At 45.0% G+C, this 26,245-nt stretch overlaps 1 protein-coding gene across 1 annotated transcript in view; it reads right to left on the reverse strand.

Annotated features, from left to right (window-relative positions):
• Positions 1-624: 624 nt before the first annotated feature.
• The window catches only part of xpr1a (xenotropic and polytropic retrovirus receptor 1a), a 63,877-nt gene continuing 38,256 nt past the window's right edge, over positions 625-26,245 (reverse strand). Inside the window, exons 3-15 of the mRNA XM_017467798.3 lie at positions 22,809-22,910; positions 20,269-20,480; positions 19,987-20,136; positions 19,226-19,309; positions 19,047-19,128; positions 18,384-18,571; positions 18,055-18,234; positions 16,394-16,562; positions 15,601-15,795; positions 6,040-6,206; positions 5,686-5,822; positions 5,357-5,578; positions 625-5,029 (exon numbers count right to left, since the gene is read on the reverse strand). Coding sequence (XP_017323287.1) covers positions 4,972-5,029; positions 5,357-5,578; positions 5,686-5,822; positions 6,040-6,206; positions 15,601-15,795; positions 16,394-16,562; positions 18,055-18,234; positions 18,384-18,571; positions 19,047-19,128; positions 19,226-19,309; positions 19,987-20,136; positions 20,269-20,480; positions 22,809-22,910 — 1,946 coding nt within the window. The 3' untranslated portion in view covers positions 625-4,971. The remainder of the gene's footprint in view (positions 5,030-5,356; positions 5,579-5,685; positions 5,823-6,039; positions 6,207-15,600; positions 15,796-16,393; positions 16,563-18,054; positions 18,235-18,383; positions 18,572-19,046; positions 19,129-19,225; positions 19,310-19,986; positions 20,137-20,268; positions 20,481-22,808; positions 22,911-26,245) is intronic.

A 26,245-nucleotide genomic window follows, 5' to 3' on the forward strand; every position in this document is an offset into this window, starting at 1 on the left:
GTTATAAGGAGTAGGGAGTGAGTAGGGTATATGGTATAGGGAGTGAGTAGGGTGTAGGGAGTAGGGAGTGAGTAGGGAGTGAGTAGGGAGTAGGGAGTGAGGAGGTTATAGGGAGTGAGGAGGTTATAGGGAGTGAGGAGGTTATAGGGAGTGAGTAGGGTGTAGGGAGTAGGGAGTGAGGAGGTTATAAGGAGTAGGGAGTGAGTAGGGTATATGGTATAGGGAGTGAGTAGGGTGTAGGGAGTAGGGAGTGAGTAGGGAGTGAGTAGGGAGTAGGGAGTGAGGAGGTTATAGGGAGTAGGGAGTGAGTAGGGTATATGGTATAGGGAGTGAGTAGGGTGTAGGGAGTAGGGAGTGAGTAGGGAGTGAGTAGGGAGTAGGGAGTGAGGAGGTTATAGGGAGTGAGGAGGTTATAGGGAGTGAGTAGGGTGTAGGGAGTAGGGAGTGAGGAGGTTATAAGGAGTAGGGAGTGAGTAGGGTATATGGTATAGGGAGTGAGTAGGGTGTAGGGAGTAGGGAGTGAGTAGGGAGTGAGTAGGGAGTGAGGAGGGTATAAGTGAAGGAGTGAAGATGAGTTAAAGCCCTTTGATCTGTGTGCTGAAATAAAAAACTCAGAGACAGAGGCAGGTTTTAAAAATAGGCGTGGTTTATAAAACCAAGTTATGACATCATCACCAAAGTGTTGTACAGAAATAGAAACAAGAGCATCGTATACGAGCATCATAGTTCACTCCACATTAACACACGACTCCGCAGGACGCGTTTTTCTTCTCCGTCGAACACACAACGCTTTATTTATCTATCTATTATTAATATTATCCATCGATTAGCTAACGAACATCATCGTCACAGTCGGAAAGTAAGAAACGGACACAACACCGAGATAGAAAAGATGCAGAAATATCAACAAGCACGGAACATCGTGGGTTTAGCGTGCACAGAAACACCCCCCCCCCCCCCCCCCCCCCAGTGAGAACACACACGATGTCAGAGCCCGTAAGTGTATAAAAATGTAATGTAAAAAAACCACCCTCACGTTGAGAGGTTAACGACGCCGAGTGAGCGGACGCTGGACACTCATGAATATTCATCACGCCGTCCTTCACCATGTGACCAAAACATGAATCTATGAAGACGTGTGCCGATATTTACATTCTCAATCCGCGATACCGTATTTAGCAAATTAATAAAACGTAACATTATTTCACTCCTTCAGCTGTAGCTAGAGTTAGCTAGTAGCTAGCCAAATTCATTAAAAAAGTGAACTATTGTGTAGTTAAAACCAGGATTCGCTAACTAGCTAGCTAGCATCAGGCTAAATGCTACTTTAAAATTGGGGTTGAGTTCATCATTCATCAACACGTCTGAGGGTCATGCTGACGTTCCCGATGGTTCGCTTCCAAGGTTATTCGGGTCCGTCATTTTCTGTACTACTTAGCTAAACTGTTAGCCTCGATCGTGAGCTAGTTTATCCCCAGCAGCTATATTTCCAACTGCGTTATTAGCTTAATTTAATGGCTTCTTAGTCAATTTAATGACTGAAACGCTGAACATCGTGTGTGTGTGCGCCATCCCAACACCAAACACACAAATCTACAAGTTCCGTTCTTACCACAAGAGCCATGCTCGCTAGTTAGCTAACATTAGAGGAGCTAATGGTATCAAGTTTGAAATTGGGGAATCAAATTGAATACATTTCTATGTCGACCCAGGGATCGCTTTCCTTCGGCAAAACAAGGACCCAAGTAATGAATTGGCACGTGGAATGGAAGGAGTCAACGTTTCTACAGTCACGAGAGCGTCACGCACGAGACAGAGTCCCGTCGCTAAGCATAATACTGCTCTATCCATAAATACCGAGACAATAAATTACCCATCATTCCTATAGAAAATAAGTTAAATCTATTTACAGGGAAACATCGAAGTAGCATGCAGGCGAGACAACCACTGGCACAACGACAACAGAATTAGCATGTGTGTGTGTGTGTGTGTGCGTGTGTGTGTGAAGTGTAAATGTTTGCAGGTATGTATGTGGCAACAGAGAAGCTCTTTGGTGGTCGGTTTCAGTGGATCATTTATGACACGATTCATTTTTAGACTTGTGAAGAAAAATAGCACAAAACGTTCTTCTAAAACGTCCATAAACATCTGTTTTCCCCCCATAATCCCCGTCTTTTCACACACTGACTGTTCGTCCTCGAGAGACTGACACTGTTTACGTGTACGCACACAAGAAAGAGATAGAAATTTAAAGAGAAACAGAACGACACAGGCGACTCTTTTTCAGTGAATCAAATCATCTGGCTCAGCTCACAAATAAGAGTCGACTCTTTTCGGCTCCCGAATGGCTCGTCGAAGGATTCGTTCTTACTATCGTTTCGTTGAGGGTTTTTTTTTTCTCTTTTCAAATAATAATAATAATGATGATGATGATGATGATGATGAAATCAACAAATTACCCTGCAATGGCTTGGATCTATGAAAAACAAACAAAAAAAAGATTCACAAAAGTTTCACGACTCTTTTAAGTGAACGTTGAGAGCCGACTCTTTTGTGAATGACACATCACTTCCAGAGACAGAAACATTGATATATAGAGAGAAGGAATGAAAGGGACAGAGAGAGAGATGGAGAGAGAAAGAGAGAGAGAGGGAGAGAGAGAGAGAGGGAGAGAGAGAGAGGGAGAGAGACAGAGAGAGAGAGACAGAGGGAGAGAGACAGAGAGAGAGAGAAAGAGAGAGAGAGACAGAGAGAGAGACAGAGAGAGAGAGAGAGAGAGAGAGAGAGAGGGAGAGAGAGAGAGACAGAGAGAGAGAGACAAAGAGAGAGAGAGAAAGAGAGAGAGAGAGACAGGAGAGAGAGAGAGAGAGAGAGAGATAGAGAGAGAGAGAGAGATAGAGAGAGAGAGAGAGAGAGAGAGATTGTGCTCACAAATTGCAAAACTTTTAACAGTAACCATGACACCGTTAGCATGAGTGCTAACAGTAGGACAGCTGGATAACATGGACGAGCGGGATGGAGTAATCAAACACACGCTCCTCCTGACATCCGCGTGTGTGTGTGTGTGTGTGTGTGTGTGTGTGTGTGTGTGTGTGTGTGTGTGAAAAGCAGCGAATCCCAGAGCAGTGTCCACACACTCGTATTCTCCATCCAGACATCATTGTCGTCATTCTTATAGTGTGTGTGTGTGTGTGTTTATGTTTGAGTGTATGTGTGTGTGTGTGTGTGTGTGTGTTGAAAAATAAAAGACAACCTATCATAACGTCATCACGTTTTGTAGCTCATGGTTGTTCGAAATAATAAAAAATAATGAAGTTAATTCTAATAGATCTAATGAAGGTAATTAGGGGCCTCGTCCCAAACCACACCCTGGTGTGCTAAATAGTGAACACTAGCGGTCTGTGCAGTGTTTGTATAAGCACTGGATGCGTACCTTGTAGGTTTTACCTTTTAACTGTAACTAGAGTCTCCGCCCCTATATAGCGGCTCCACCTCCAAAGCACTTGTGTCATACCCAAATCATCTGGTTCCGCCCACAAGAACTCTGCACTTCCACCCCTTGACGCTTGTCATCTGAAAGGCTCTACCTTTATTGATCACATCATCTGAAAAGAAGGACACGCCCACAATGGTTGTACATCTCACTTATAGAGCTCCGCCTCATCAACCAGCGTAATCTGAAAGACTCCACCTTTATTGATCAAATCATCTGAAAAGAAGGCCCCGCCCATTTCGATGCCCCACCCCCTTAACCCGTATCTCATTGATCAATCTCCGCCTCCTTAAACCATGTCACCTGGAAGGTTCCGCCTTTATAGATCACATCGTTTGAGTGAAGGCTCCTCCCACAATCGCTCTGCATCGCATCACACTTCATCGAAAATACTCCACCCCCTCAATAAGGTCACGCTTTCACGGGATCACGGCGTGTGAAACGCACGTCATCGGAATAACTCCATCGCCATGAATCACGCAATCGGTACAATCCGGACTAGCTCACATCAGAAAGATTGACTCCGCCCTCGACCTAACGGGCGTCTTGCTAAGAGTTCACCATGATGAATGTCAGTAAAGCGTTTTAACACCGGTTCTGTTGGTGTGCTTTACGGCAGGGTCCGTGTGCTCACACTAGCTTCACGACATAACACCCCATAACACCCCGGAAGTCCATTTCGGCTAAAACTGTGAAGTTTAATAGGGGCGAGTGAGTACTCATGCCAGCCTCAAGTAGGGTAGTGTGCGATTTGGGACGCAGCCACTTCTACATTAGAAGTCACTTTTCCGGTTTTTAATACCCATCAGTGGGTCCGTCTGACTCTTAAGAATATGAACAATAAATAAAGGCAAAGATAAAGGGGGAAAAAATGAAATAAAGTAGAACAGGAAGTGAGGCGGCGCTGCGTAGTGAACATGGCGCCGACGCGCACTTTCCCTGCAAGTGCTCTGTGAAAAAAGCCGTTACAAAAAGCACAAATAGAAATACAACACGCCGTCAGTTTCAAAGTAAGTGTGTGTGTGTGTGTGTGTGTGTGTGTGTGTGTGTGCGTAGTCCAGAGCTGAAGTTCACACTTCAGTGTTTGTTGTTCTTGCTGCATTTCAGTTCTTCACTGTAATGATGTCACTTCCTGTAGATTTGTAGCGATTATTATTATTATTATTATTAAGTTTGTAAACAGTCAGGCGATCGATAAATTCTTAAAAAAGAAACTAGACTAATATAAAAACTAACGATAAATTAAAAATAACAGTACCCTGTGTGTGTGCGTGTGTGTGTGTGTGTGTGTGTGTGTATTGTTAATGCTTTGTACTGAAAGGTCTCTTGATTGTTTGTGCTCGATTACTGCTGTTGTGTGTGTGTGTGTGTGTGTGTGTTTGTGAGGCTGAGCCCGCTCTCTAATGATGTGTGTGTGTGTGTGTGTGTGTGTGTGTGTGTGTGCAGTGCTCTTCAGAGGTGTAACGTCTTCGCGCTGCTCAGCTGAAGGCTTCGTCATCCGTGTCCTCAATCAGCACCTTAGTGTCCTTCTTGGACCTGCAACCCACACACACACACACACACACACACACACACACACACACACACACAATGTGGTATTCGTGTCCTAATGTGACATCGTACCATAGCAACAATCATGGAGGATCTTTATACATAGAACCCGTGACTTGTGGTGGTGGTTCGGTTCTAAGCGTGCGTCTCAGCGGTTCTAGAACGCCAGGGTTCTGACTCTTTATACACTGTGATTCCTGATCTGAGATGATATATCGAGAATCGTGATATGATATTTGATGTCGTATCGCCGCAGCCCTAAGATCAGGAAAAAATCACTCGTTAAAGGCGCGAGTGTGGAATGGGACGTACTGGGAGTGCAGCAGCGGGCGTCGCAGTGTGAGGCTGTGGCTCCGCCTCCAGGGCTTCTTGCCCTGCCGGTGTTTGACTCCGTCCTCGTGGTCCATCATCTGCTCGAGCAGTGTCTGATCGTCGGCGTTCAGAGGAGCCACGGAGATGTCCCGCACCGCCCGGAACTCACCGCAGTTGTTCAGGTGCTCGTTCTCCAGACGGAAGAAGTTCCACACGAAACGCCTACAACGCACACAGATAACAATACGCAATAACAAGTGTCCTGCACTCTGTGTGAGTGTGTGTACGTGTGTGCGTGTGTGTGAGTGTATGCGTGTGTGTGAGAGTACCTGAACACCTCCAGTGGGGCGAGAGCGGTGGCCACGATATCAGCGGAGGAGACGTTTGTCATGTTGGTCAGAGCGATCTGAAGAGTCCAGGAGAAACGCAGGATCACGTCCTCCACGATGGCACAGTAATAATACGCCTGCAGGAAAAAGGAAGTGATGTCATCGTCACACACAGACACGCATAAAATGTTATTATTGTTATTATTAGCATTATTATTATCACTGTAGCAGAAATCAATGCTGGGCAAAATAACAAAAAATATAATGACATCCAATCAGCTCTCAGGTTTAAAGGGTTGTGGGTGCGAGCCTGTAATATTTAGGTGTGTGTGTGTGTGTGTGTGTGTGTGTTACCTTCTGCGGATAGACGATCTCCTCCCGGAGGAAGGTGTGCTCCCCGGCGTTGCGGTCGAACAGACCCCAGTCCATCTTCAGATCCCAGATCAGTGTGTAGAGGGAGCTGATGGTGGAGAAGACGATGAGCAGGTAGAGGAACGCCTCGGCGTCGGTGTCACCCTGGTCTGAGAGCGAGAGAGAGAAAAGAGAGAGAGAGAGAGAGAAGAGAGAGAGAGAAGTCACTAGTCTATCCTGCCCCATCATTAATAACACCTGTACTGAACAACTCAGAAAGTAAACTCCGCCATTTTATCGATGCCTGCTGTTCTCACAGTGTCCACCAGGGGACGACAGTTCACCATAAATAAATACTGCACATTACACGCGTCATGAGTGCACTGGGGTTAGTTTGACACGTAGCTGCGTTTTACCAGAACTGTCCTTTCCTCTCCAAACATCTTTACTTCACATTCAATACTTAAAAAAAAATAGATTCAAACAGCTCATTTATTGATTTATTTATTTATCTGTATTTGCATCAGACATACAGAATCAGAAATCATTTCATTGACCAAGATTTCACATACAAGGTCTAAATTGAGAGAAAGTAGTTCCAAAACAGACAGACAGACCGATAGACAGACAGACAGATAGATAGACAGACAGATAGATAGATAGACAGATAGATAGATAGATAGATCTGCAAAGAATAATGAATAAATATGTAACATGTATGGAAGGAGTCTCCAGTGTCAGTGCTTTGGTTAAGTTTTCGACACATTCAGGACGGAGGAGTTTACGCTTCTCTGCGGATTCTCACTAACACGACAAGCTGCGTTCTTATTAACGTGAAGAGAGAGAATAAAGAGAGAGAGAATAAAGAGAGAGAATAGAGAGGGGGAATAGAGAGAGAATAAAGAGAGAGAATAAAGAGAGAGAGAATAAAGAGAATAAAGAGAGAGAGAATAAAGAGAGAGAATAAAGAAAGAGAGAATAAAGAGAGAGAGAATAAAGAGAGAGGGAGTAGAGAGAGGGAATAAAGAGAGAAAGAGAGAGGGAGTAAAGAGAGAGGGAGTAAAGAGAGAGGGAGTAAAGAGAGAGGGAGTAGAGAGAGGGAATAAAGAGAGAAAGAGAGAGGGAGTAAAGAGAGAGGGAGTAAAGAGAGAGGGAGTAAAGAGAGGGAATAAAGAGAGAAAGAGAGAGGGAGTAAAGAGAGAGGGAGTAAAGAGAGAGGGAGTAAAGAGAGAGGGAGTAAAGAGAGAGGGAGTAGAGAGAGGGAATAAAGAGAGAAAGAGAGAGGGAGTAAAGAGAGAGGGAGTAAAGAGAGAGGGAGTAAAGAGAGAGGGAGTAGAGAGAGGGAATAAAGAGAGAAAGAGAGAGGGAGTAAAGAGAGAGGGAGTAAAGAGAGAGGGAGTAGAGAGAGGGAATAAAGAGAGAAAGAGAGAGGGAGTAAAGAGAGAGGGAGTAAAGAGAGAGGGAGTAAAGAGAGGGAATAAAGAGAGAAAGAGAGAGGGAGTAAAGAGAGAGGGAGTAAAGAGAGAGGGAGTAAAGAGAGAGGGAGTAAAGAGAGAGGGAGTAACGAGAGAGGGAGTAGAGAGAGGGAATAAAGAGAGAAAGAGAGAGGGAGTAAAGAGAGAGGGAGTAAAGAGAGAGGGAGTAGAGAGAGGGAATAAAGAGAGAAAGAGAGAGGGAGTAAAGAGAGAGGGAGTAAAGAGAGAGGGAGTAAAGAGAGAGGGAGTAAAGAGAGAGGGAGTAAAGAGAGGGAATAAAGAGAGAAAGAGAGAGGGAGTAAAGAGAGAGGGAGTAAAGAGAGAGGGAGTAAAGAGAGAGGGAGTAAAGAGAGAGGGAGTAGAGAGAGGGAATAAAGAGAGAAAAAGAGAGGGAGTAAAGAGAGAGGGAATAAAGAGAGAAAAAGAGAGGGAGTAAAGAGAGAGGGAGTAAAGAGAGAGGGAGTAGAGAGAGGGAATAAAGAGAGAAAGAGAGAGGGAGTAAAGAGAGAGGGAGTAGAGAGAGGGAATAAAGAGAGAAAAAGAGAGGGAGTAAAGAGAGAGGGAGTAAAGAGAGAGGGAGTAAAGAGAGAGGGAGTAGAGAGAGGGAATAAAGAGAGAAAGAGAGAGGGAGTAAAGAGAGAGGGAGTAAAGAGAGAGGGAGTAAAGAGAGAGGGAGTAGAGAGAGGGAATAAAGAGAGAAAAAGAGAGGGAGTAAAGAGAGAGGGAGTAAAGAGAGAGGGAGTAAAGAGAGAGGGAGTAAAGAGAGAGGGAGTAAAGAGAGAGGGAGTAAAGAGAGAGGGAGTAAAGAGAGAGGGAGTAAAGAGAGAGGGAATAAAGAGAGAAAGAGAGAGGGAGTAAAGAGAGAGGGAGTAAAGAGAGAGGGAATAAAGAGAGAAAGAGAGAGGGAGTAAAGAGAGAGGGAGTAAAGAGAGAGGGAGTAAAGAGAGAGGGAGTAGAGAGAGGGAATAAAGAGAGAAAAAGAGAGGGAGTAAAGAGAGAGGGAGTAAAGAGAGAGGGAGTAAAGAGAGAGGGAGTAGAGAGAGGGAATAAAGAGAGAAAAAGAGAGGGAGTAAAGAGAGAGGGAGTAAAGAGAGAGGGAGTAAAGAGAGAGGGAGTAGAGAGAGGGAATAAAGAGAGAAAGAGAGAGGGAGTAAAGAGAGAGGGAGTAGAGAGAGGGAATAAAGAGAGAAAGAGAGAGGGAGTAAAGAGAGAGGGAGTAAAGAGAGAGGGAGTAAAGAGAGAGGGAGTAGAGAGAGGGAATAAAGAGAGAAAGAGAGAGGGAGTAAAGAGAGAGGGAGTAAAGAGAGAGGGAGTAAAGAGAGAGGGAGTAGAGAGAGGGAATAAAGAGAGAAAGAGAGAGGGAGTAAAGAGAGAGGGAGTAAAGAGAGAGGGAGTAGAGAGAGGGAATAAAGAGAGAAAGAGAGAGGGAGTAAAGAGAGAGGGAGTAAAGAGAGAGGGAGTAGAGAGAGGGAATAAAGAGAGAAAGAGAGAGGGAGTAAAGAGAGAGGGAGTAAAGAGAGAGGGAGTAGAGAGAGGGAATAAAGAGAGAAAGAGAGAGGGAGTAAAGAGAGAGGGAGTAAAGAGAGAGGGAGTAGAGAGAGGGAATAAAGAGAGAAAGAGAGAGGGAGTAAAGAGAGAGGGAGTAAAGAGAGAGGGAGTAGAGAGAGGGAATAAAGAGAGAAAGAGAGAGGGAGTAAAGAGAGAGGGAGTAAAGAGAGAGGGAGTAGAGAGAGGGAATAAAGAGAGAAAGAGAGAGGGAGTAAAGAGAGAGGGAGTAAAGAGAGAGGGAGTAGAGAGAGGGAATAAAGAGAGAAAGAGAGAGGGAGTAAAGAGAGAGGGAGTAAAGAGAGAGGGAGTAGAGAGAGGGAATAAAGAGAGAGGGAGTAAAGAGAGAGGGAGTAAAGAGAGAGGGAGTAAAGAGAGAGGGAGTAAAGAGAGAGGGAATAAAGAGAGAAAGAGAGAGGGAGTAAAGAGAGAGGGAATAAAGAGAGAAAGAGAGAGGGAGTAAAGAGAGAGGGAGTAGAGAGAGGGAATAAAGAGAGAAAGAGAGAGGGAGTAAAGAGAGAGGGAGTAAAGAGAGAGGGAATAAAGAGAGAAAGAGAGAGGGAATAAAGAGAGAAAGAGAGAGGGAGTAAAGAGAGAGGGAGTAAAGAGAGAAAGAGAGAGGGAGTAAAGAGAGAGGGAGTAAAGAGAGAGGGAATAAAGAGAGAAAGAGAGAGGGAGTAAAGAGAGAGGGAGTAAAGAGAGAGGGAGTAAAGAGAGAAAGAGAGAGGGAGTAAAGAGAGAGGGAGTAAAGAGAGAGGGAATAAAGAGAGAAAGAGAGAGGGAGTAAAGAGAGAGGGAGTAAAGAGAGAGGGAGTAGAGAGAGGGAATAAAGAGAGAAAGAGAGAGGGAGTAAAGAGAGAGGGAGTAAAGAGAGAGGGAGTAAAGAGAGAGGGAATAAAGAGAGAGGGAGTAGAGAGAGGGAATAAAGAGAGAAAGAGAGAGGGAGTAAAGAGAGAGGGAGTAAAGAGAGAGGGAATAAAGAGAGAAAGAGAGAGGGAGTAAAGAGAGAGGGAGTAAAGAGAGAGGGAATAAAGAGAGAAAGAGAGAGGGAGTAAAGAGAGAGGGAGTAAAGAGAGAGGGAATAAAGAGAGAAAGAGAGAGGGAGTAAAGAGAGAGGGAGTAAAGAGAGAGGGAATAAAGAGAGAAAGAGAGAGGGAGTAAAGAGAGAGGGAGTAAAGAGAGAGGGAGTAAAGAGAGAGGGAGTAAAGAGAGAGGGAGTAAAGAGAGAGGGAATAAAGAGAGAAAGAGAGAGGGAGTAAAGAGAGAGGGAGTAAAGAGAGAGGGAGTAAAGAGAGAGGGAGTAGAGAGAGGGAATAAAGAGAGAAAGAGAGAGGGAGTAAAGAGAGAGGGAGTAAAGAGAGAGGGAGTAAAGAGAGAGGGAGTAAAGAGAGAAAGAGAGAGGGAGTAAAGAGATTGCTGTTTCTAAGTGCTATAGCGTAAGTGAACAGTCGGCCCAGCGGAGCTGTGCAGAATCCACACGTGCGTTAATAAGTAGGTTGTTTAATGGATAATAAATAAGCGGGCGGATCACAGCGCTGTGTTCCAGATGAGGATTAAGCAGATGTGCGTGTTCGTCAGGACCGGGTCCTCCCCGTCACTCAAACACCCAGCGCAGCGTCCCGGACAGAGGCCGGACCGCACACGGGGGAAACGCCGGCATTACACAGAGAAAGAGGATTAAAAAGATTAAAAGTGGGTTTCTGTGTTTTTACGGTAACAGAAGCAGGTTTTCATCCCGATAAAAATCCCAAGGGTCACTTCAAAGAACAAACTACCAGCGTAAACGACCGCAAAACAAATAAGCCGTGAAAAAGGCAATCACAAAAGACTTTACATAAAGGATCCGCTCTCGCTCGCAGCCTCATCCGTATTCCTGAAGCGTCACACGCTCCACTGTCTCGCTGCGGGCGAGCAATTACAGCCCCGCCCCCTCCACCACACCAGTCCATCCTCTCTCCATCTCTCTCTCTCTCCCCATCTCTCTCTCTCCATCTCTCTCTCTCCATCTCTCTCTCTCTCTCCATCTCTCTCTCTCTCTCTCTCTCCATCTCTCTCTCTCTCTTTCTCTCCCCATCTCTCTCTCTCCATCTCTCTCTCTCTCTCTCTCCATCTCTCTCTCTCCATCTCTCTCTCTCTCCCCATCTCTCTCTCTCCATCTCTCTCCATCTCTCTCTCTCTCTCCATCTCTCTCTCTCCATCTCTCTCCATCTCTCTCTCTCTCTCCATCTCTCTCTCTCCATCTCTCTCCATCTCTCTCTCTCTCTCTCTCTCTCTCCATCTCTCTCTCTCTCTCCATCTCTCTCTCTCCATCTCTCTCCATCTCTCTCTCTCTCTCTCTCTCCATCTCTCTCTCTCTCTCCATCTCTCTCTCTCCATCTCTCTCCATCTCTCTCTCTCTCTCCATCTCTCTCTCTCTCCATCTCTCTCTCTCCATCTCTCTCCATCTCTCTCTCTCTCTCCATCTCTCTCTCTCTCCATCTCTCTCTCTCTCTCTCTCTCTCCATCTCTCTCTCTCTCTCCATCTCTCTCTCTCTCCATCTCTCTCTCTCTCTCTCTCTCTCCATCTCTCTCTCTCTCCCCATCTCTCTCTCTCCATCTCTCTCCATCTCTCTCTCTCTCTCCATCTCTCTCTCTCTCTCTCTCCATCTCTCTCTCTCTCCATCTCTCTCTCTCTCTCTCTCTCCATCTCTCTCCCTCCATCTCTCTCCCTCCATCTCTCTCTCTCTCCATCTCTCTCCCTCCATCTCTCTCTCTCCATCTCTCTCTCCATCTCTCTCTCTCCATCTCTCTCTCCATCTCTCTCTCTCTCTCCATCTCTCTCTCTCTCCATCTCTCTCTCTCTCTCTCTCTCCATCTCTCTCTCTCTCCCCATCTCTCTCTCTCCATCTCTCTCCATCTCTCTCTCTCTCTCCATCTCTCTCTCTCCATCTCTCTCTCTCTCTCTCTCTCTCTCTCTCTCCATCTCTCTCTCTCTCCCCATCTCTCTCTCTCCATCTCTCTCCATCTCTCTCTCTCTCTCCATCTCTCTCTCTCTCTCTCTCCATCTCTCTCTCTCTCTCTCTCTCCATCTCTCTCCCTCCATCTCTCTCCCTCCATCTCTCTCGCTCTCCATCTCTCTCCCTCCATCTCTCTCTCTCCATCTCTCTCTCCATCTCTCTCTCCATCTCTCTCTCTCTCTCCCTCTCTCTCTCCCCATCTCTCTCTCTCTCTCTCTCCATCTCTCTCTCCATCTCTCTCTCTCCATCTCTCTCTCTCTCCATCTCTCTCTCCATCTCTCTCTCTCCATCTCTCTCTCTCTCTCCATCTCTCTCTCTCTCCATCTCTCTCTCTCTCTCCATCTCTCTCTCTCCATCTCTCTCTCCTCACCTACTGCACCCTCTCACATCTGCCTCTTCCTTTCATCTTCACATCTGTATGGAGAACATTGTTCTGAACACTACACACACACACACACACACACACTACACACACTACACACACACTACACACACACACTACACACACACACTACACACACACACTACACACACACACTGTGTGGTTAAGGAGCGAGTGTTATAGCTGCTGTAACGTAAGCGAGAACAGGAACTCACTCGTGTCACGATGTAAGTGTAACTATAAACAGATAAAAAGTACAATGTGGTGTTTAATACTTGTGAATGATCGCTGAGGTGTAAGAGGAATAAAAGACTTCAGGATGTGCTGTAGTAGGAAAATAATCAGCGTCAGAGCGCTTTATTCCTCTTCCTCGTTATTCCTCCGATACCACAGACATTTTCTGATAGTCACAGTTCCTGAAGGTTACAGATTTAAGGTTTGAGGTTTGATTTGTGATGCTCATGTGGGGTTAATATCGGACATCTTTAGGATTAAGGTTAGAAGCGTGGAGTGTTAGTGCTGTCAGGAGAAAGTGAACTTTTCTAACATCCTAAACACGTCAGAGAGGACATAAAGTCCGGGATGGAGCGCGTCCCACCGAGCAGCAGTGACTCAGCAGGTTTATACACCAGTTCGGCTCCGGCCTGAACCCGAATAATAAACAGGAAGTCTCACACACTCGCACTGCAGCCTCCGACATCAGGACTGAAATCTAATCCACGCAGGACAGAAATCACGAGAACCGGCGCCCGGGATTAGTCCGAGCGAGAGGGAAATAAAAGAGCAGCAGAACAGAGTTTAGTTTAAAAGGGCGACATTTACAGAAATAAATTAATAACTGCTCTGTATATAAATAATAAAAAGGATCAAGCGGCTTAGTGGAGCATCTTAACCTGATCGATTCAGACTGCGGTTCTGTTTCTGAGAAGATACACGAGTTCTGAGAGAGAGAGAGAGAGAGAGAGAGAGAGAGAAGCCAAGAGATAACCATAAAGAGACAGAGAGAGTGAGACAGAAAGACAGAGACTGCAAGAGAGAGAGAGACAGTGAGTGAGACAGATAGAGAGACAGACAGACGTGAATAGACAGAGATAGAGAGCAAAACAGATAAATACAAAGAACGAAAAATAAAAATAGAGAGAAATAGAGCATGTGACAACAACTGAGAGAGAGAGAGAGAGAGGTGTAGGTATGCATCTCAGGTGTGTGGATGTGTAGATGTGTTTCAGGTGTGTAGTTTGTGTAGTTGTGTGTTTCAGGTGTGTGGATGTGTAGTTTGTGTAGATGTGTTTCAGGTGTGTAGTTTGTGTAGTTGTGTGTTTCAGGTGTGTGGATGTGTAGTTTGTGTAGATGTGTGTTTCAGGTGTGTGGATGTGTAGATGTGTGTTTCAGGTGTGTGGATGTGTAGTTGTGTGTTTCAGGTGTGTAGTTTGTGTAGTTGTGTGTTTCAGGTGTGTGGATGTGTAGTTTCTGTAGATGTGTGTTTCAGGTGTGTGGATGTGTAGTTGTGTGTTTCAGGTGTGTAGTTTGTGTAGATGTGTGTTTCAGGTGTGTAGTTTGTGTAGTTGTGTGTTTCAGGTGTGTGGATGTGTAGTTTGTGTAGATGTGTGTTTCAGGTGTGTGGATGTGTAGTTTGTGTAGTTGTGTGTTTCAGGTGTGTGGATGTGTAGTTTGTGTAGATGTGTGTTTCAGGTGTGTGGATGTGTAGATGTGTGTTTCAGGTGTGTAGTTGTGTGTTTCAGGTGTAGTTTGTGTAGTTGTGTGTTTCAGGTGTGTAGATGTTTAGTTTGTGTAGATGTGTGTTTCAGGTGTGTGGATGTGTAGATGTGTGTTTCAGGTGTGTAGATGTGTGTTTCAGGTGTGTAGTTTGTGTAGATGTGTGTTTCAGGTGTGTGGATGTGTAGTTTGTGTAGATGTGTGTTTCAGGTGTGTAGTTTGTGTAGTTGTGTGTTTCAGGTGTGTGGATGTGTAGTTTGTGTAGTTGTGTGTTTCAGGTGTGTAGTTTGTGTAGTTGCGTGTTTCAGGTGTGTGGATGTGTAGTTTGTGTAGTTGTGTGTTTCAGGTGTGTAGATGTGTAGTTTGTGTAGTTGTGTGTTTCAGGTGTGTGGATGTGTAGTTTGTGTAGTTGTGTGTTTCAGGTGTGTAGTTTGTGTAGATGTGTGTTTCAGGTGTGTGGATGTGTAGTTTGTGTAGATGTGTGTTTCAGGTGTGTGGATGTGTAGATGTGTGTTTCAGGTGTGTGGATGTGTAGTTGTGTGTTTCAGGTGTGTAGTTTGTGTAGTTGTGTGTTTCAGGTGTGTGGATGTGTAGTTTGTGTAGTTGTGTGTTTCAGGTGTGTGGATGTGTAGTTGTGTGTTTCAGGTGTGTAGTTTGTGTAGATGTGTGTTTCAGGTGTGTAGTTTGTGTAGTTGTGTGTTTCAGGTGTGTGGATGTGTAGTTTGTGTAGTTGTGTGTTTCAGGTGTGTGGATGTGTAGTTGTGTGTTTCAGGTGTGTGGATGTGTAGTTGTGTGTTTCAGGTGTGTGGATGTGTAGATGTGTGTTTCAGGTGTGTGGATGTGTAGATGTGTGTTTCAGGTGTGTAGTTTGTGTAGTTGTGTGTTTCAGGTGTGTGGATGTGTAGTTTGTGTAGTTGTGTGTTTCAGGTGTGTAGTTTGTGTAGTTGTGTGTTTCAGGTGTGTAGTTTGTGTAGATGTGTGTTTCAGGTGTGTAGTTTGTGTAGTTGTGTGTTTCAGGTGTGTGGATGTGTAGTTTGTGTAGATGTGTGTTTCAGGTGTGTAGTTTGTGTAGTTGTGTGTTTCAGGTGTGTGGATGTGTAGTTATGTGTTTCAGGTGTGTAGTTTGTGTAGTTGTGTGTTTCAGGTGTGTAGTTTGTGTAGATGTGTGTTTCAGGTGTGTAGATGTGTAGTTTGTGTAGTTGTGTGTTTCAGGTGTGTAGTTTGTGTAGTTGTGTGTTTCAGGTGTGTAGTTTGTGTAGATGTGTGTTTCAGGTGTGTAGTTTGTGTAGTTGTGTGTTTCAGGTGTGTGGATGTGTAGTTTGTGTAGATGTGTGTTTCAGGTGTGTAGTTGTGTAGTTGTGTGTTTCAGGTGTGTGGATGTGTAGTTGTGTGTTTCAGGTGTGTAGTTGTGTAGTTGTGTGTTTCAGGTGTGTAGTTGTGTAACCATTACCTTTGTGTGTGCTGTACAGGGCGGAGAACGCCACCACAAAGAAGGTTGTAGAATATTTCCCAGCATTCACCAGGTGAGGAAACGCCCGCTTGGTGTCACGGTAACGGCGGAGACACTGGACGAATCGGAACCAGGCGGGTAGACACTGAATGATGGCACGCAGTCCGTACGAGTAATTGTTGCATTTCTTGTCATCTGTACACACACACACACACACACACACACACACACACACACACACACACACACACACTTTGGGTCAGTAATGTTCTGGTTTCGCAGGGGCGAATAAGGTTTTGGTACTGCACTGTGCTGATTCTGCTGGATCAGTACTGTTCTGGTTCTATTGGCTCAGTACTGTTCCGGTTCTACTGGGTCAATACTATTCTGGTTCTGCTGTGTTAGCACTGTACTGTTCTGGTTCTACTGGGTCAGTACTGTACTGCTCTGCTGGATCAGTGCTTTTCTGGTTCAACTGGGTCAGTACTATACTGTTCTGGTTCTGCTGGGTCAGTACTGTTCTGATTCTGCTGGGTCAGTACTGTTCTGCTTCAGCTGGATCAGTACTGTTCCAGTTCTACTGAGTAAATACTGTTCTGGTTCTACTGGGTCAATAACGTTCTGGTTCAGCTGGGTCAGTACTGTTAGCTATGTTGGTAGATACACCAGCTATGTTAATGTTTGATGCCTGTGCGCAGTAGTGCAGGGGTTGGTTCTACTAGCTTAGTACTGTTCTGACTGTGGTTCTCTGGGGTCAGTAGTGTCATGGTTCTGGTTCTGTAGGGTCCGGTACCTGAATAATTGGGCAGCAGGCCATCCATGTCCCCCCACTGCAGCTCCACACTGTAGAAACACACCAGATACTCCAGATCCATCAGCACGATCGCCAGAGAGTTCAGCTGATCAGCCAACCAGAAATCAGCGAATTCCACGCGGTGGAACGGCGCCGTGAACACGCGGAACTGCGGGGGAGAATGCAGGAGCCAATCACAGAGCAGTGGGCGGAGCCAACATGTCTCCACCCTTTCCTCATCTTTACTAACCGTATTCGTTACAGTAATATAGTGTATGATGATGTCATTTTGTGCATACTGACACCAGGGGGTGAGATAAGCTAATGATGCTAAACTAAAAATGCTAAGCTAGCAATGCTAAGCTAATGATGTTACCAATAACAGACTGTAATTACTGCAGCCACAGACATACACACCTTAATATCTTTCTACATTCTGGAATTTTTTTTGTCGCTCACCTGTTATAAAAATAATTTTCGTACTGTTCGACCAATGGCAGTGTTTTGGAGGCGGGGCTTAGACTCAGTGAAAGATGGTGCGGGTATAAAACATTAGAAAGGCATGTTCTCTATGAATGTTTTTACGTTTTTGAGCCTTTCGCCCTGTTGCATCATTTCATGTTACGATCAGATGTTCATGGATTAAAGTGTGTGTGTGTGTGTGTGTGTGAGCGCGTGTGTGTGTGTATACAGTGCCTGCAGGCTACAGCCGGCATTTTCCACATCACAGAATTCCATTTAATACCATTTACTGTTCTTTCACCTCTCTGACCTGCGTAAAGACCACGGGAACTGACTGCGTGTGTGTGTGTGTGTGTGTGTGTGTGTGTGTGTGTGCGTGCGTGTATCCGTAATGTTCTAGTGATATACCAGTAATGTTATGGTTCTGGTTTTGTCTGTAATGATCTAGAACGTTCTGGTCAGTACAGTTCTCTTGCTGGTTCTGTTGAGTCGGTTCTGTTTTCTTCGGGCTGGATCGGTGAGAGTGTGTTTCATTTCTGTGTGTTATTTCGGACGTGTGAGTTTCTGAGCCATAAAATCCACACAGTGACTGAAGCACAGACTACGTGCAGATGGCTCCATGTGTGTGTGTGTGTGTGTGTGTGTGTGTGTGTGTGTGTGTGTGGCAGCTCTGACATGGTGGAGACTGGATACAAAAACATCAGCGTGTGTGTGTGTGTGTGTGATAGCTCTATCTCCGTAATGATTGCACAGCCACAGCCACCATTTCTGCAGAGATGGAGCTGCATTCCATTATCAAGCACACACACACACACACACACACACACACACACACACAGAACAAAAAGCAGCAGCTTTGATGAATACAAGCAGATCAATTCAGCACTGATTGAGTTCACTGTCTCGCTCACCTGCGGCTAATGCACATTTAACCCTTAAACACACACACACACACACACACACACACACACACACTAAACACTCATACACACTAAAGCCTGCTACTGACGTAACCATCCAACTAACAATAATCAAATGTTGTTTTATTGTCTTGGGCGGCCATTTTGAAAGCCCTGAACAAATGTCCTCACAATGACATGATATATATATATATATATATATATATATATATATATATATATATATATATATATATATATATATATATACACGTGTGTGTGTGTGTGTGTGTGTCTCACCAGCAATTTGAGGAGCCAGAAGCGGGATTTGTAGTAGGCCGTTTTGAAGGGGTTGATGAGTAAAAGGAACATGAGGCCGTACAGGATGAGAGGACTCGCCTGCATGGGCAGCCCGATAGTGTCGGCGTAGAGACACAACAAGATACTCACACACCATAACACACCCAGGAAGCCTGCGATCTACACACACACACACACACACAAATACACAGTGTTTATTCTTTAGATAACGATCTAGTTGTTATGATAACAGACTATTATAAGAACCACCTGTAATAACACATACACCGTGTGTGTGTGTGTGTGTGTGTGTGTGTGTGTGTGTGTACCTCGAACAGGTGTTGGTGAGACAGGTTGTTGCGTGGGTTCAGTTCGAATATGAGCACGTGATTGACTCCAGCCTGTCTCCAGCCGTACGTGTTGATGCCCAACAGGAAGAGGAACTGGATGAGCAGGAAGCCGCCGCGGTACATCCGCACCATCGGCCACACGTTCTTATCATGGAAATAAAACGCACCTGCGGAGCGGAAGCGTACCGTTTACAGCCTTTACTCCACAATGTACACAATCCCGTGTGTTTAATCAGACGGCTGGGCCTGCGCGTCATGCCGCAGCGTATCAAAGTCCGAAACGGGCAAATGGGCGGGGCTGGTAGGGTTTAGGGCGGGTTCAGTAGCGTATTATCAGCATGTCAGGTAAAATCTTGCCCGTTTTGCACCGAAAGCGAGTCGCGGCGCGGAGCGTTCAGTTCAACGCTTCCCTGCGCTGGGTTAATAAACACAACATGCAAATACCTGTAAATATTATAAAGGTTCATTCGCAGCGCGTATGATCACGTAAAGCTCGTGAACCCAGTGAGGCTCGTCGACGACTATCAGATCAGCAGGCAGTAATAATTTAATAATTAATCACCACTGTAAGACTGTTGTTATGAGTTGCACTGTGATTTAAGGCGGTAGTGTTAGTGCACACAGTGAGGAATAGGACGGTACCGCTGAGGACGAAGGTGACGGTGAGGACGATGAAGATTCCGCAGTAGAGTCCGACTCTGAACGTCGTCCAGGCAGGAGCGGGCTGAGGACGGAAATAAAAATCACCACACCTTAAGAGACGCACATTACATACAGTATATGCGTGTACAGTAAGTGTGTGTGTGTGTGTGTGCGTGTACCTGAGCTGCCCCCAGTGGTGGGACTCTCAGTCTCTTCATGGCTTTCTGTCGGTCTCCGCCCTCAAGCTCCGTAGTTACCAGGGTCTTAAACACACAGGGTCAAAGGTCAAAAAATAAAACAAAACTGAGTGTGTGTGTGTTTCCAAACACAACAATAAACTTTAAATACTGTGTTAAAGTAGTAAATGATGGGACACAGGATCCATACCGAGAGTATTTAAACTTCACTACTAAGCTTTCTGTAATGCGGCTGTGTCCCAAACGGCACGCTACACTGCTGATATCAAAATCACCGAAGGCATAACATGTCCCATATACTCTGTGGTGAAGTGGTGTGCGGTTTGGGACGCAGCCCGTTTGTTAAAAACCCCATCGATGCACACATGTCACGGGCTTCATCCCAAACCACATTACTACATGGTCTACTAAAACAGCCTGCAGGTGAGTGTGGTTTGGGACGTGGCCACACCCGGCAGCTAATTGATTAGCTACGTACCACTATTTGATTCACACAGCACTACACGGTTTGGGACACAGCCAAGGAAATGACTAATCCTTCGTTCCAGGCACGCAGACTGTGACGGGCTGCGTCCCAAACCACACATTAGGATGCCAGAGTAGAACGTCATCACATGCCGGTAGTGTCCATCAAACAATGTGTTTTAATGGTTATGGCGGCATCACAAAATCGTATGATATGACTTGGAGAGTGTGTGTGTGTGTGTGTGTGTGTGTGTGTGTGTGTGTGTGTGCGCGAGTACCTCAGTCTCGGAGATGAGCTGTGTAATCTTTTTGCACGTGTAAAAGGGCGCGACCTCCACGTGTGAGACACGCCAGTCGGCTCCGCGCTGCGTCTCCAGGATCTTATCGTGTTTCTTCAGGATCTTACGGAACCCTGTGAAGTTCAGGTTCTGCAGAGGAACGGGCGGAGAACCGACAGGGTTTCCTCAGACAAGCAGACAGACAGAGAGACAGACAGGAGAACCAGGTATTTCTGGAGGAAGTACACTGACAGACAGACAGAGAGAGACAGACAGGTGTACCTGGTAGTTCTGCAGGAGGATGAGGCTGAGGTAGAACTCGCTGAAGGCCAGTTTCAGGTCTTTGATGTTGCGGTGTTTGTTCCTCTCCTCGTTGCTCAGAGCCAGACCCATCTTCCTGCTCTTTCCTATGATGCTGTCCCCCTGAGCGTCCAACGAGGACTGCAGCTCGTTCTGGAGCGTGGAGAAACGCCGCTGAGCCTCCGCTAGCTTCTCTACAACACACACACACACACACACAATATCCACAGATCATCATCAGAACCCTAGGCAGCTGCTGACGTCATTCTATCCACCGCTACCAGAGGTGACGTCGATCTTCAGCGAAGTCTTGCCGCAGGTTCTCGACCGGATCTTTGACCGGACTGTTCTAACGTTCTTCTCTTCGTTTCTGAACCACTCTAGAGCTGCCCCGTATTCGGCTTCAGCCCTCTTACCCTCAACCCCAAGCCGTTCCGTGGTCCCTGCTCACGAAAAGCATCCGCACGGCATGACGCTCCCACCACCGCGCTTCACCGTGCTGATGTGGTCTTCTCAGGGTTGGGTTTCCGCCAGAAGGAGGGTTTCGTTCAATGTTTCTGTAATCTCGTCAGACCGGAGAACCTTTTCAGACACGCGCTGACTCTAACGTTCCTTCCGTCGAATTCCAAACACGTTTCGTATGGCTTTGTTTTTTAAAAGTGACTTTTCAGCCATCTTCTCCAGGATCTGGTCTCGGCCCAGTTCCCTGCGGTACGTGCTGCGTGAAGGCTAACGCGTGCTCCTTCCAGGCTACGGTTCTCCTGTACACAGCTTCTCCAACTTCGTTTACTTTATTTTTTCAATTTGTAAATAATTCTACAAACGACACAGATTTGAAACGGCGAACATTTACGAGGTATAATCCACTACAAAACGTGGAACAGCTCAAAGAGGACTAGCTGTATGTGGAGACAGCTGGCTGGCGTAGGTATAAACGCTCGGGTAGCTAGTCGCTGTGATGATTTAAAAAAAACATCGTTTACTGAAGAGTTTTTCTTCTTCTTCCTGTAGTGGAACTGAGCTCCTGATACAGATTTGGATTTCCTGGAACGCTTTCATGTGTGTGTGTGTGTGTGTGTGCGTGTGTGTGGAGGGTAAACAGGCGTCTCTGTTTCACAGGAAGTGGACCGGCAGATCGAGTTGCGCAGACGTGTGAATACCGGGCAGTGTGTCACCGAGTGTGAGGAACCCCCCCAGACTAAACACACCCTCAGGGACCAACGAGTGCAGAACGAGCCCGAAATCTACCTCCTGTCCTCACACACACACACACACACACCCCTGCCTGAGGATTTCTGAGTCGGCTAACATGCAAACTTCTGTGTGTGTGTGTGTGTGTGTGTGTGTGTGTGTGTGTGTGTGTGTGTGTGTGTGTGTGTGTTAAATTCAGCAAAACACTCCACCACACCCACACTATTAATAATCAGAGAGAGAGATGACTGGAGCAGAGGCACATCAGGGTCAGAAAAGGATTAAGAGGGTGACAGTGTGTGTGTGTGTGTGTGTGTGTGTGTGTGTGTGTGTGTGTTCAGCACGACTCTGTTGGGACAATACGAGTGTGTTTGAGGTTTAGACACATTGCTGCCAATGCAACACTTCCCAGAAGAGGTTTTGTGTCATCGCCAGTTAATCGTTTATCCACACACACACACACACACACACACACACACACACACACACACACACACACAGGATTTATCACTTACTTATCATGCGACACTAAACCTGGACGTCAGTAAATATTACGAGCATGAGTTAAAAATAAAGCTGTGTATTTCGGAGGGGTGTGTGAGCCGTGATCACACGCTCCGTTAAAGACATGCAGAATGCTGACTGAACACACACACACACACACACACACACACACACACACGTTAGTAATGTTGTTGGAAATGGAAGGTAATAATGAGTGTCCGATCACATTCATTCTGGATTTATAGGGTTCTTTCACACACACACACACACACACACACACACACACACACACACACACACACACACACACACAGTGTTCAGTCTGTTTGAAGAGCCTGGTTCTTTATTCAGGTAAGAACTCCATGAGTGTGGTCTCAGTCTGCTTCCAAGTGAACCTTAGCACAATTTGACTCTGAATCGACTCCGAATCGACTCCGAATCGACTCGACGGCAGGAAGTGAATCGAACACGCCAGGTGTTTTGGGTTGAGGTGTTCTGCTGTGGGCCCGAGCCGCTTTGATCCGAGATGTGTTTTATTATTTGCTTTTTGTTGTATTTATATGATGTGCAGAGTGAGACCAAACCAAATACCAAACGAATCGATTTCCATCTGATTCAGACTCGACACACGGACCAATCAGGGGGAACGCGCTCTTAGAGAAAGGTTTAGTGGGAAAACTTTCTCACACACTTTCTCACACACTCCGAATCAGCTCGCTAGTGATATTTAGCATTTCATTTAAGATGTATTTAATGCTTTAGATGGGGATTAAACACACACACTCACACACACAAACACGGTCATAGAGATCATGAAGAAGGTTTACCTGAGTAGAAGGTGTTGATCTTGGACAGTTCCTTCTCGCATGTCTGAAAGAACTTCTCCTCAAATTTAGCGTAGTACCTCTTAACTGTGTCCTCATCCGTCACTGAAACAACACACACACACACACACACACACACACACACACACACAGGTCAGTTTGGATAACACTGAGATGTTTAACACTGAGACAGGTCCACTGTGTTACCTGCGAGCGTTCAGGTGTGTGGTTAGCGTGCGGTTAGTTAGCGCCGGGTTCCAGACGGACGTGATGTGATTAGCCGTTAGCATTTTATTCAGATGCTAGCTACATTAGTTATTAGCATTGGAGTTGCTCCTTAGTGCTAGCTCTAGATCATAATAATGCTCAAATAAAATAAAAACATCTCTCTATCTCTCTTCCTCTCTGTCTCTCTTCCTCTGTCTTTATTTCTTGCTCGTCCTTTCTTTTTTCACTCTATCTCTTTCTCCTTCTTTCTTTTTTTGCTCCGTCTCTGTTCTTTGTCTCTCTCTCTCTCTCTCTCAGTAGCATGATGGTATGATGTGTTTCTGTGTAATGAGATCATTATTTTCTAAACCCTGAGAGAGTGAGACAGTTATGAGGTTTTATCTGAGAGAGCGAGACAGTTATGAGGTTTTATCTGAGAGAGTGAGACAGAATCATCGGGTCTGTTATTTTCCGCCTCATTTCCCGTCTGAATCGCTCACGCAGCGTTCTCCTGACGCTCCACTGTCTCCTTATCTCCTCAATTCAGCAAACATTCAATCATGTATGAGTGTGTGTGTGTGTGTGTGTGTGTGTGTGTGAGTCACAGTGATACTTTTACAGGTTCTGATAATAATTTATTTTTACTCCGGGTTCTGATGAAACCGAAAACGGATCTGTTCTGGAACGCGCTCTTCTTCTGTGGTTCTGAGTGCCGTGGGTTTAGTTAATGTACTAGAGTCCTAGTGAAGGTTCGCTGAGTCCTCGTCACAGAACACTTTAAATCAGTTCACTGTGATACTAATAACACTCACGATACGCCGTCAAATACAACCCATACCAGGTAGAAGACTAATCTGTCTATCAGTCTATCAGCTATCTATCATCTATCATCATCTATCATCATCTATCATCTATCATCATCTATCATCATCTATCTATCTATCATCTATCTGTCTATCATCTATCATCTATCATCATCTATCATCTATCTATCTATCATCTATCATCATCAATCATCATCTATCTATCATCTATCTATCATCTATCTATCATCTATCATCATCTATCGTCTATCTATCATCTATCTATCATCTATCTATCTATCTATCATTTATCTATCATCTATCTATCATCTATCTATCATCTATCTATCATTTATCTATCTATCATCTATCTATCATCTATCTATCATCTATCTATCTATCATCTATCTATCATTTATCTATCATCTATCTATCTATCATCTATCTATCTATCTATCATCTATCTATCTATCATCTATCTATCTATCTATCTATCATCTATCATCATCTATCGTCTATCTATCATCTATCTATCATCTATCTATCTATCTATCATTTATCTATCATCTATCTATCTATCATCTATCTATCTATCTATCATCTATCTATCTATCTATCTATCATCTATCATCATCTATCGTCTATCTATCATCTATCTATCATCTATCTATCTATCTATCATTTATCTATCATCTATCTATCTATCATCTATCTATCATCTATCTATCTATCATCTATCTATCATCTATCTATCTATCATCTATCTATCATCTATCTATCATCTATCTATCATCTATCTATCATTTATCTATCATCTATCTATCTATCATCTATCTATCTATCTATCATCTATCTATCTATCATCTATCTATCTATCATCTATCTATCTATCATCATCTATCTATCATCTATCTGTCTATCATCTATCATCTATCTATCATCTATCATCTATCTATCATCTATCTATCATCTATCTATCATCTATCTGTCTATCATCTATCATCTATCTATCATCTATCTATCTATCTATCATCTATCTATCTATCTATCTATCATCTATCATCATCTATCTATCATCTATCTGTCTATCATCTATCATCTATCTATCATCTATCTATCTATCATCTATCTATCATCTATCTATCTATCATCTATCTATCTATCATCTATCTATTTATTTATCTATGTATTTCAATTAATAATTGTGAAAAAAAATTATTAAAGAAATGAAGAAAAAATATTTTGGTGGAAACAACACAAGGATATAAAAAAGTTTTTTTTTTTTTTTAAATATAAGGAAATATATAGTAAGTGAATAAGTAAACAAACAAACAAACCCTGACTGATGTTCCTGTGATAGCGGAGCAGCGTGTCGGTAACGACGATGACGTAAAATCATCACGTGACAAATCACAGTTGAGAAATCTTAACAAACAACGAATCCCAAGATTACATCTGAGTGCATTCACGTGTGTGTGTGAGTGTGTGTGTGTGTGTGTGTGTGTGTGAGTGTGTGTGTGTGTAAAATAAACGAAAGATATGAGGAGCAAGTGTAAGTTTAGAATTGTTGGGTGTGTCGGGGGATGGGCGATGATGACATCATGACTTAGTGATGTGAGGAATAGAATATCCGCTCTGAGCGCTGTGACGTTAATGCGACATTTCACAAACACCTCTCACACGTCCTCTCTCTCTCATCTGCACTCGCATCGGCATGAACACACAACCTCCTCTCAAAATATAAACCCAACCCAACAGTACAACAGAGACAGGGGTACCGGTTAGGACACGCCCACAGGAGACAGGAGTAGCGTTAGGACACGCCCACAGGAGACAGGAGTAGCGTTAGGACACGCCCACAGGAGACAGGAGTACCGGTTAGGACACGCCCACAGGAGACAGGAGTAGCGGTTAGGACACACCCACAGGAGACAGGAGTACCGGTTAGGACACGCCCACAGGAGACAGGAGTACCGGTTAGGACACACCCACAGGAGACAGGAGTAGCGGTTAGTACACGCCCACAGGAGACAGGAGAAGCAGTTAGTACACGCCCACCAGAGATAACAGTAGCATAGGTACACGCCCACAGGAGACAAGAGTAGCGGTTAGGACATGCCCACAGGAGACAGGAGTAGCAGTTAGTACACGCCCACCAGAGATAACAGTAGCATACGTACACGCCCACAGGAGACAGGAGTAGCAGTTAGTACACGCCCACAAGAGACAACAGTAGCATCGGTACACGCCCACAGGAGACAGGAGTAGCGGTTAGGACACGCCCACAGGAGACAGGAGTAGCAGTTAGTACACGCCCACCAGAGATAACAGTAGCATACGTACACGCCCACAGGAGACAGGAGTAGCGGTTAGGACACGCCCACAGGAGACAGGAGTAGCAGTTAGTACACGCCCACCAGAGATAACAGT

The sequence above is a fragment of the Ictalurus punctatus genome, chromosome 5 (assembly GCF_001660625.3).
Source record: "Ictalurus punctatus breed USDA103 chromosome 5, Coco_2.0, whole genome shotgun sequence".
In the NCBI taxonomy this organism is placed as follows: domain Eukaryota; kingdom Metazoa; phylum Chordata; class Actinopteri; order Siluriformes; family Ictaluridae; genus Ictalurus; species Ictalurus punctatus.